Consider the following 10866-nt stretch of genomic DNA (forward strand, 5'->3'; position numbering starts at 1 on the left):
TGGAGTAACTTGTCGAAATGACGCGAACGGAATCTTTTCACTCGTGCACTTCCACTTCCGGACTGAACCAAACCGGAAACTGCCTACTTTACAACTCTTGTCTTCGCTGCTGCACATCGTTTGGAAATATCAGCTATCATGTCGGGCTCATCAAGCATTGTTGCGATGCAGAAAGTCGTTCTGCAGTTGCGCTTCGAAGCTAACATCAACAGAGTAAAGGTCGGTTTATTTCTGTGAGCGGTTTTGATTTCTGATGGGGCTGAAGCTAGTGAGTTAGCAGCCGTGTCGAGCTTGGGCGTGGACCTGTAACCCGTTAGCGTTGTTTTAGCGGTTTCTCTGATGATTAATTAAAATAGTTTTATTTTCCAGTCAAGCAGCACAAATATCTACTGAACAAACTGGATTTTTAACAGACTTTGGCTGGGAAGCACTTAAATATTTGATTTATACCAGGTCTAGCTAGCTAAGATGGGTAACGTTAGTTTGTTTATCTAGACCAGAGGTTTTCAGATACCATTGACCCCCAAATATGATAATGTGAGGACATAAACATTTTAAAATCTGTTGTGTGTTTACAAATGTAAAGGCCCAATTAATGCTATCGGAACAAATTTATAATATTAATTCGTCGATTACGTATTTTGTATTTTAGTAATGTTGTTTGCATTATATGAATCAAAATGTATTATTTTTACTTATTTAATTTGATGGATTTTTTTAAAATGAATCTCATTACATTTTATTTTACAATGTCCTTGTTACATGTTACATGTACTTACCACAGTAATAACAGTAAATTATAATTACATCTAACTAACCTTAACCCAAACCCTAAGTACACGTAGTTAATTAATAATACTCAGTACTTAAATATATAATTACACTGTGACAATGACATCTTAAAATAAAGTGTAATCTGAGAAATGCAACATCAGAGTAGTGTGTATTTCTTGCCTACATTCATTTTCACAATTACATTTATGCATTTGGCAGATGCTTTATCCAAAGCGACTTACGTTGCATTTAAGCATTGCGTTGTACACACCACACGTGTGTGTCTGTTATAAGAGTTTGTTTTTAGCATTACAGCTGATTTTGTATACAACGCATTTAATGTTTCCACAGTTTCCAGACATTTGTGACATGTTGTGTAATTTTGGTTATTTAGGTTTCTCAGGCGGCTGCAGAGCTTCAGCAGTTCTGCATTCAAAACGCCCTTCAAGATCCCCTGCTGACCGGTGTGTCTTCAAGCACCAACCCCTTCAGGACACAGAAGGTTTGCTCCTTCTTGTGAGGCTCCACGACCGCCATCTGCTATTGGTAAGGATAAAATGAAATATCAAAAATGCATTTAATTAAATGCCAAACATTACAAAACTGAAACTAACAATTAAAATGGTCTTCTCAGGCATTTTTCCTGTTCCTGTGACGTTTCTGCTGGGGGAAAAATAAGAGAACCACTGCCATGATGTGTAATCGAAAAAGCAACAGCACAAAGCTGTCCACTTGCCAGTTGATACCTCATGCCATAAACACAGAAATAAGAACTGAAAGGATTTACCTATCTGGCCGCTTTGTCTGTTATGGTGCATTTTCTTCCCAAGTTTTCATTGTAGAAAATAATTTTTTTTTTTTAAATATCTCAACTTGTATTTGACTCTCTCTTTCACAACCTTCAGATTTCTGTTTGAAGACCTCAAACTGAAAAGTCTGCCTTAATGAGTGATAAACAACGCTCCAGTTTTGTGGAGGGAAGGCTTTTGTATTTTTATGTGGCACAGCAGAGGAAACTTAGTAATTTATTGTGCCTTTTTAACATTGTAGTCTATTTCTCTATCTTTTCTGCCTTAGACTTTTTATAACCCAAAATAAACCCATTGATTTCTACATGTCTCTCTTGTTTTAATACTTTGATTACTGTGAAATTTGCACGGTATGTTTTGTTAACCTGATAGCCAAAAAAGAATCTATTTTTTTCACATTGACATGAAATTCAACTCATATGTTTAAAAAAATGCATTTGATTGATAGATATGAAAATACACTCACAGGACAAAAAGGTACAAAAGCCGTCACTGGGGGCGTTACTCTTTTACCACCACCCACATTATAAATCAGTCGAATTAACAGTTTCTATTAATTCAGGATGTTTCCTAGCAAATGAAATTATCAGGATGAAGCTCAGTGAAAATATGATTGTTAAAAAAAAATATGATTATGAAAATTATGATTGAAAAAAAAAACTGGTCTTGTGTCTCACTTAACACCAGCTTAGGGGTAAACTGAGACTGACCAGAGAAATCAAGGGGGTAAAGTGAACCACTTACATTTTCTACTCTGAAACTACCACTGCAGCACATGTAACAGTTTGAATCCTGACAGCTAGCTTGACAACCACACATTCCAGAACTAATGTTGGACTAGTAACAGAATTGTGGGGATTGGTCAATTAAGCAACAAAAAAAAAAAATCTAAACATGAAAACTTAAAAGTAACTCTGAACAAAGTCAAATACAACATAATATAATTCAAAATGATTTAATTAACATTAAAATAACAGATAGAACTAGTTAGATTAAAACAGTCAGTCTATGGGTCAGAACACAGGACCCTTTGAGCCTGGGGGTCAGAGCCAAGTACAGTCAAAAACCAGCTAGAACAGCTTGGGACTCAGAACACAGGACTAGACCCACCTGGATTAGAACATCAGCCTACTCTACATTCCAGCCCTGAAGGTCACGGGGAAAGATGAGGAGTTGTTCTCTCCAGAGGAGTAGTTCCTCCAGGCCTTTTAGATTGAGGCAGTTTTTTCACCACGTCACTTATAGGATCTGCCCCAGGTTGTCTTCCTGGTGTATTGCCTTGGCATGATAGCTTTTCTACAATGTTTATGACATTAAAAATAAAATGTAATGTAATATTACATTAAAATATGTTTAAGACTAAACTTAACTTGTGGCTCATGTCTCACTTTACCCCACCACCACATAAAAAAAGAAAAGAAATGATCTCTCTTAGCAATCCAGGCTAATCTTCAACTAGCATCATCACATGGCTTTATATGTGGTAGTTCAACAATATGTATGATATAAGTTTTTCTACCTGAATCAATTTGCCAATTAGCACAACGGTTGATTAAGTTGACAGCAAGAACATTTTCTTAATAAAAAAAAAAAAAAAAGCTGACCATAACACCATGAGGTCCTCTCCTTCGTGGCCAAGGGGAAATTGGAGGGGCTTAAAAACAATGGTCATATAACTACAAATGTGTTCTGTTGACCTGATACAGGGGGTGTCTCACATGTCACATTACCCCACTCTCCCCCTACCTAAAAAGTGCATATTAGTTACTGAAAGGTACATATTTGTTGCAGAACCTGATTTTACCAAAGTACAATGTTCCTGGATAAATATCTTTGTTGATCCTGAAACAAATTTCCAATTAACCAATCAGAAATGAGGAATAAGTTTACAGTACATGTAAGGTAAAGCCTACAGCTAGGGTTAGATGCTCTTACATCAATGTTATTCACATGTAATTTCCCTCTGATTTTAGGAATAACAGGGGTTTGTACACATGCTTCTACATAAGTTTACACTGAATATTTGTACTTTAAAAAGTTAAGTTGCATGCACAGTTCAAAAGTTGTAGCCTACAACACGCACACAATTCACATTTTGACAAATAATAATAATAATAATTTGATTTTCAATGTTAATGCTATTTTTCATCATAAGATTCATGATATAGGTATTTAAAAAAATCAAATTCATATTTTAAAACACGCCATAGCATAGCCAGCGCGCTGCATTAACATAATCGCTTAAATATTTGCGTTAAACCTAATTGGCCAGAATAAATGGGAATCAGGTGTTGGTGGTTTGGGTGAGTGATAAAAACGGCGACCTACGCAGTTTTTCATTTGTGTGGTTGAGAAGCTGGATTTGTGTTTGATATAATTATTTAGCAGGCAAGATGGGGCTGAGTAGCACATTGATATGGTGGATTACTGTCTTTCCTATGATATCCCTCCTCACTGAAGGTTATCCTCGCACGTACCCTCGTGCGTTCCAGCAAGGAGGAAGGTATCTGGCAAGCCAGCAGCTGATGAAGAGCCAGTTTCAGGCAGCGATTCCACAAAGTCCTCCTAAAATGAGCGACCCCGTTCCACAACCACGTCAAAAATCTGTGTCCGTGTATTGCCACGACGAAGCGATAGAGGTCGTGGTGAACGCAGGCCCGTTTGCCTCGGGTTTTCCCGTGTCCGCTGATGAGTTGTGGTTGGGTCAGCAATCACTGCTCAACAAAGTATCTGCAGGTTCATGTGGTGCTGTGCAAACTGGGGAATCACAATTTGCCATAACTGCTTCTTTCAAAGATTGTGGAACTAAACTATCTGTAAGTTCTGTTTGAGTGTCTTTTTTATTTAGGCCCTGTTTGTTTGTTTTTGGGTTAAAGAATGGATTAAACCCTGTGTAAATAGGTATGTCTCCCTTGTAACTTGACCAAACCCCACCTTAATACCAGGTGCAAACATTGCCTTAAGGCCGACTAGAAGGCTAGCTGGCAACCAGCTGATGGGCTTAACCAGATACCACTGAGCTACTCCAATAATACCATTAGTAGACCTAAGTGTTTTCTCTTTTTTTGTTGTTGTTGGTCTTTACAAACACATGGGTTTCACTCTCCTCACAGGTAACTGATGACTCTCTGGTATATTCAAATGTCCTTGTGTATGCTCCTCTACCTTCTCCTGATGGTGTGCTTCGCCAAGATGGTACAGTTGTACCTGTTCAGTGCCAATTCCAGAGGTAAGCTGACCAACTTCAGGTTTCTTAATGACTGATTAGAGCTCTTAACATTTCTTTCTCATATCCTCTTAAGGCGGTATAATGTTGACAGTGCGGCTGTGGCACCCGCTTGGGATCCATTCACTTCCACTATTGTGGCCACAGATTATCTGGACTTTACTCTCCGACTAATGAGTGGTATAGTGTTTAGAATTGCCAAATTCACCTTCAGAGTTATTTATCACTAATATACTGTTGTTTTTAAGATGACTGGCAGCATGAGAGGGGTTCAAACGTCTATTTTCTTGGGGATATGATACACCTTCAAGCATCGGTTACCTTGGCTAATCACTTGCCCCTACTTCTATTTGTTGACTGGTGTATTGCTACACCAACATTTACCTTTGATGCCAGTGAGATCAAATATTCCTTTGTAGAAGATCATGGGTGAGTTTGGCTTCAGACTCTGCTATATTGCTTTTATTACATTTTAGATTTAAACAAATGTGTTCATGTTAATCCTGTGCCTGGTTTAGCAGACAAGGCTTAAACCTAGTCCCAAACTCTTAACTGAAAGCAACTTGCACTGGCATGTCTTAATGTCAGTCAGTGTATAGTTTTGTCTCAAGATGCACAACTGTAATTGTTTCTCTAAGACCTATTTAAAAAAAAAACTGCTTAAGTAGCATATTAAGCTACTTAAGAAGTGTCCCAATTCAGCTAAGGCCTAACCCTGGCTTGATCGAAGATGTGTCTGTGAAACCAGGCGCTTGTCTTGTAACTACGAGTTTGGTGACTAATGAAATTGTTTAAAACTGTTCTAAAAACATTAGTGGGTAACATTTTAATCTTCTCTATTACTTTCCATGGATGTTGTTCATTGAATCATGATTGTCAAGTGTACCACTCTGTTTGTACACTAACTCAGCATTTTGAGCATCTCTAATCACGTCGACTGCTTTCAGATGTCTTTCAGACAGTAGGGGTTCATACTCCCACTCCAAGTTCTTACAGAGGAGCGACGGCAACAAATTAAACCTACTATTGGATGCCTTCAGGTTCCACAAGTTGACAAGCAACTTGGTAAGCAGGACTTGAGAGTGAATTGATATTCATCCTCGGCTGAACCATTGTAATTCGTAAGATGTATTTTAAGTAATCATAAAATGGCCCTGATATGTCACTAGACATTAGAAATCGTGTTAACTTCAAATACTTATATCACTGACAAAAGTAGTCCAGCCAGAATAGTCATTTTAAAAGTTGTTGTTGCAGCCTCATCTAAAGGTGACATGTGTCTTGGCCTGAAGCTCCACCCTCCACCTATCTACCAATCACAGGCAGTATTTCTGCATCTGGGTTGCCAGATCTGCTCTAGTTACCACAGCTGCAGCTACAAACGTTCCTGCTGGATCCTGTAGCCTATCTGGCAACATCGAGTCAGGGGGGAGGGGGAGAGGGGATACACCGCTCTAGTCATTTAAAAATGATTGCAGTACCAGTTTTGGCCACAATCATGCGTACACTTCCTTTAAAAGGGTTTGATCACTGAATTCTAAGTTGTCATATATTTACCCTCATGTTCCAAACCTGTATGAGTTTCTTCTGTTGAATGCAATAGATTTTAAAGAATATCTTAACTAGACAGTTGACGGCAGCCATTGACTTCAATAGTACATCTCATTTCTCAATATGGAAGTCAACATCTTCCTTAAACTGATTACCAACATTCTTTAAAATAACATCATGTGTTCAATGAACATCCAGTTTGGAGAATATAAAGCTTTTGATTATTGAGGTGATTTTAGGGCACATTTGTTTCGTTTGCCATGTGGCATCTAGCAATGAGGTGTCTGGTTGAGTTCAGAATCAACTCAATCTGGTAGTTTTTGATCACTCAATTAGGGTATGAGTGGGATCTCTCCCCGCCACCCAAAATTTTGTTTTTGTTTTTAGGAGTTGAATTCTAGCCTCCACTCTACTTAATTCCAAATCTTTGTTCTTTGAAATGCAAAATTCAATAATGCAGTTTCTTGGACCCCATTGACTACATTGTATGGACATGCTGTTGAATGTTTTCACAAGTCATACAGGTTTGAAACCACATGAGGGTGAGCAAATGCCAATCTTCATTTTTGGGTAGAGACTTTGTAGATGTAATTGTCTAATTCTTCACTGCCTCCTGGTTTTATTTTAAACAGGTGTACATCACATGCTCCATGAAGGCCATCCCTATAGCCTATTCTGTGAGCGCTCAGAATCGAGCTTGTTCTTTTATTGATAGAAGGTAATGAGTCTTAAATATTTAAATCTTGGTATCAATCAGTGGTGCTTTAACCCATATAAACTGTGCAGGTGGCAGTCTGTGGATGGAAATGATGAGGTGTGTAACAGCTGTGAGCCATCCAAACAAGGTGCGGCTGATCCTGAACCAATCAAGCCTTTCCCCATCACACTAGCCCCTGCCAAACAGCCAAATTTGTCCTGGAAAGCTGGGCCTGCTACTTTTAGTGACATTGTACCTGGTCAGTCATTAGAACGCTTTAAAACTCCCATACAGCCAAGGCAGTCTTCATATGGCAGTCTGTCGAAGAGAGGGACCGACTCGAGCAAAGGTTTGCATTGTTTTAATGGCTCATTCTTCACCTGTATTTATCGGTTCAGGTTATGTGGCACTTATATCTCTCCATTTTCTGCCCCAATTACCCCCCCCCCCCCCCCCCATAACAGACTGGAAAATAGCTACATTGGGTCCTCTGGTGTTCCCAATGTCAAGTGGACACTTGGAGTTCAGCTCACCTGAGGTGGTCTCCACATCAGTTACTGAGGAGCCAGAGTTCTTCAGCTTGTCTGAAATGGGTCCTGTGATGGAGAAGGTGGAGTCGAAAAACCCTTCAGCGACTAGAAGCTTTCATCCAATAAAGGATGGCCTGTTCCTTGACGTTGCTGATCTTTTTGGTTCAGAAGAGGCCAGCGGGTTTGCCTATTCACCCCATCCCCAAACACCTTTAAAAATGATGAGAAAATGGAAACCGACAACATGACCTTTCGAAAAATAAAAGTTTTATTAAATCATATTGGTCCTTGCCATTACTGCAGATGTTGTTGTCACAGAAAAACATTTAAATAAATCAAGGCAAATTGATTGCAAAATAAGTTCTTTATTTCACAGTATATACCGTCTTAAGTACCCATAATTCTAACTTGAGGTAAAATTCAGCACCTTTCATGGTGCCTTTAACTCCACTTCTCACTCAAATTACTTGATTGTGACCTGATTACATTGTGACTGGTTCTAAAATTATTAAACTGTTTACAGTAGCTATAAATAACTTTCAGGAGCATCTTATGGTGCCTTTACTTCTCCATTCAGATCACATGACTGAATATTAGCATGCTGGAACTTCTTGTATGTTAACAGGGTTGTTTGCAAGGGCATTTGTTTATACTTCAAAGGTTACTATATTCATTTCTGAATTAATTTATAACTCAAGGTAGCTTTCAGTATCTTGCGCACAGTTCAAACATTTGGGTTGCACAATATGAACTGTCCAACTATATTTACTAGGCTAGTACACCCAACCTTCCATAAAAGTGACTTGTCATGTGGGCTATTTCTTCATAACAGATTTTGATCTTATATACTTCACAGTCTCTTTGATGTTATTGTCTTCACTGGGTGTCTTTTTCACCAGGTGTGCCATTCGTCTGAACCCGTCCACTAGACCTGCTCCACTCAGCGCTGAACAAGGCTGAATGAACCAGTCTCGTTCGCTGCAACTCTTTCTCAGGTTGAACTGCTCTGTGATCTCTGTTACTGTAGCAGCTCCTACAATATCTTGCTTGTTGGCAAGAACCACCACCGGGAGTCTCCTGAGGTGCTCGCTCTTTAAGGTCTGTTCCAGGATGCCCTTGGCCTCATCCAGACGCTTAACATCAGAAGAGTCCACAACGAACACAATTCCAGCTGTGTCTTGGTAAAAGTTCCTCCAGTGCGCTCGCATCTTTATCTGACCGCCAACGTCCCACACCGTCAGGAAAATTTTATCCCTGTTCTTTTTGGCTTCGATCATTTCCACATTGAATCCAATAGTGGGAACTGTGTGGAAGTCCTCATTGTATTTCAGTTTGTAAAGAAGTGTTGATTTTCCAGCTCCGTCAAGCCCTAGGAGTAGGATACGTGCTTCAGGTTTGTGTCTGGATCCTGAAATGCCCATTGTAAACGTCTGATGTTTTACAAACACCAAAGTCTCTTACTCTTCTCTTAGCAAATGTGAGTTTACTTAAGATGGAGTCTGTGTTACTCAGTGATGTATTATATCTTGCTTATCTACACAGAGCGGTATGATTATTGGGTCAAAGTATTACAGGACACCTCCCAATAGATATGCAAAGAATGCGCCTGAGCGGTGTCCTGCGGGGGGGGAATTGATGCATTTAAATACTGTACACATTTAAACTGAATTAAATATCCCATGATTAAATAAAATAGAATCACATGTTCAATATATCTGGAAAAATAAATACATATAATGCACAGTTTAGTTTAAGATCCAAAAGTAAATAAAGATGTCAATTGACATACATAGGAACTTAAACTTCCAGCTAAATAAATAAACAAAAACAAAGCTATGAAATAAAATATTTGAAAGGTCTCCGTTAAGTTACCATGAGACTGGGATGTGACCATTAGTTTAAAGAAATAGTATGGGTAAAGAAATAGTAGGCTAGTACATCATTACATTTATCAGCTGACCACATGCGCATGACCATGAGCTGGCAGTAAGTCATATAGGCCTAAAAATATTTGGTTAAAAAAATGTATAGTTTAAAAATATTAAAATGTTTTGGAAAAAGTCTTCAAATAAACATTTTTCAATCTTTCCATTCCAGTAAATGGACACCAAACAACTAGTGTATGGTATGTTTCCCTTAGATATCCAGTAATCCTTTTTATCACACCATCCCAAGCCTTCCAGATACTTCTGGATTGTTGACTGTGGCGTCATCATCTTTAGAAATCATCCTCGGGATAGATTTCAGAGAGAAACGAGAACAACAGCGAGCAAAACTTCCCATCCACGGACCGGGCTCACCTTTGTCTACCGAGGGTTTTATCTATCCACACCCCGCCTGTTGGATCTTCCACATACACCAGTCCAGAGCGGTCGTCGTGACAATCGTAGCCGCGGCGCCGTCTGGCCGCTGCCGCTTCATACGGAGAGACGTCCGACCGCAGTTTCCCTTGCGAAATGCCGGGAGTGCGTTTTTCACACAACTTTATAGTTGTAAGTGACGTAAACTCGTTAAACTCCTCGGGTGTCCTTGAACTGCACTGACCCATTCTTGTTCTCCGGCTGTGTGGGAAAAATCCTTGAAGTAGGTTAGGTATACGTTGCGCGCGCGTCTTGTAGACTCTGTGCCAAAGCGGAGCCCAGAATGTACACTTATACGGCCACTGAGCTACTGGGTGTCAGATCCAGTAAGAGTGTGTAGGGGTAGATTTATTGGAAGCTTACTCAGTGACAACATGCACTAGTCTTAGGCGCTTTAATACTGGACTCTACAATGCTGGCGGTATTCCGAGGCTTTACACCACCTGCTCCCTGTTGTCACGATGGACTCCTCAGCATCCAGCAGCGCGTCAGAAAGCTCGATACACGCTAAGGTATAATGTTACTGCGACCGAGGCCTGTGGACATACGTGTGCAGATCAGGATGTCAGTCTGCCAGGAAGAATGCAAACAGACATGCGTCATGCTTATTCTATTTTATTATTTCCCCTATGAGCTCATACTGTAGGCCCACCACAATTTCGCACATTAAAATCAACCGTCCCTGTCTGCTGAAAAGACCATCTTAAACCAGCAAAGGCTCCCAACCTACTCAGGCTGGTTTTTAAAGGGGTTTGGCCATATTTCAGCTGTCGTAGGATGGTTTAGTGGTCCCTGTCCAGTTGTCCTGACCAGCCGTTTATGTGAGTAGGGTACGAATTGGTCAACATTTATTTATAGGCCTATGGCACAACACATGTTGCCCAAAGTGCATACCATGACCTAACATTCATTTATAGGA

The 10866-nt window shown here is 39.7% G+C and overlaps 3 protein-coding genes across 3 annotated transcripts; 2 read left to right on the plus strand and 1 right to left on the minus strand.

Annotated features, from left to right (window-relative positions):
* Window positions 1-43: 43 nt before the first annotated feature.
* On the plus strand, window positions 44-1887 carry gng5 (guanine nucleotide binding protein (G protein), gamma 5). Its single transcript, XM_067454234.1, has 3 exons — window positions 44-219; window positions 1169-1320; window positions 1409-1887. The coding sequence occupies exons 1-2, from the start codon at window positions 139-141 to the stop codon at window positions 1292-1294; spliced, it is 207 nt and encodes a 68-aa protein (XP_067310335.1). The 5' UTR covers window positions 44-138; the 3' UTR covers window positions 1295-1320; window positions 1409-1887.
* A 2027-nt stretch (window positions 1888-3914) lies between these two features.
* Window positions 3915-7868, plus strand: zp3b (zona pellucida glycoprotein 3b). The gene is made up of 8 exons (XM_067454235.1): window positions 3915-4399; window positions 4697-4812; window positions 4886-4989; window positions 5058-5238; window positions 5757-5874; window positions 6993-7078; window positions 7147-7406; window positions 7522-7868. The coding sequence occupies exons 1-8, from the start codon at window positions 3977-3979 to the stop codon at window positions 7833-7835; spliced, it is 1602 nt and encodes a 533-aa protein (XP_067310336.1). The 5' UTR covers window positions 3915-3976; the 3' UTR covers window positions 7836-7868.
* Window positions 7869-7883: 15 nt separating this feature from the next.
* Window positions 7884-10563, minus strand: arl14 (ADP-ribosylation factor-like 14). The gene has a single exon (XM_067454236.1). The coding sequence runs from the start codon at window positions 9006-9008 to the stop codon at window positions 8403-8405; it is 606 nt and encodes a 201-aa protein (XP_067310337.1). The 5' UTR covers window positions 9009-10563; the 3' UTR covers window positions 7884-8402.
* Between the last annotated feature and the right edge of the window lie 303 nt (window positions 10564-10866).

The sequence above is a fragment of the Pseudorasbora parva genome, chromosome 9, assembly GCF_024679245.1.
Source record: "Pseudorasbora parva isolate DD20220531a chromosome 9, ASM2467924v1, whole genome shotgun sequence".
Classification (NCBI taxonomy): domain Eukaryota; kingdom Metazoa; phylum Chordata; class Actinopteri; order Cypriniformes; family Gobionidae; genus Pseudorasbora; species Pseudorasbora parva.

What these genes read in the sequence shown, in the direction of transcription:
- gng5 (XM_067454234.1), top strand. Translation starts at nt 139, where the DNA reads ATGTCGGGCTCATCAAGCATTGTTGCGATGCAGAAAGTCGTTCTGCAG. An exon ending in CTAACATCAACAGAGTAAAG is followed by an intron (nt 220 to 1,168) that starts GTCGGTTTATTT and finishes TTGGTTATTTAG; the next exon opens with GTTTCTCAGGCGGCTGCAGA.
- arl14 (XM_067454236.1), bottom strand. Translation starts at nt 9,008, where the DNA reads ATGGGCATTTCAGGATCCAGACACAAACCTGAAGCACGTATCCTACTC.
- zp3b (XM_067454235.1), top strand. Translation starts at nt 3,977, where the DNA reads ATGGGGCTGAGTAGCACATTGATATGGTGGATTACTGTCTTTCCTATG. An exon ending in TCCTTTGTAGAAGATCATGG is followed by an intron (nt 5,239 to 5,756) that starts GTGAGTTTGGCT and finishes GACTGCTTTCAG; the next exon opens with ATGTCTTTCAGACAGTAGGG. An exon ending in ACAAGTTGACAAGCAACTTG is followed by an intron (nt 5,875 to 6,992) that starts GTAAGCAGGACT and finishes TATTTTAAACAG; the next exon opens with GTGTACATCACATGCTCCAT.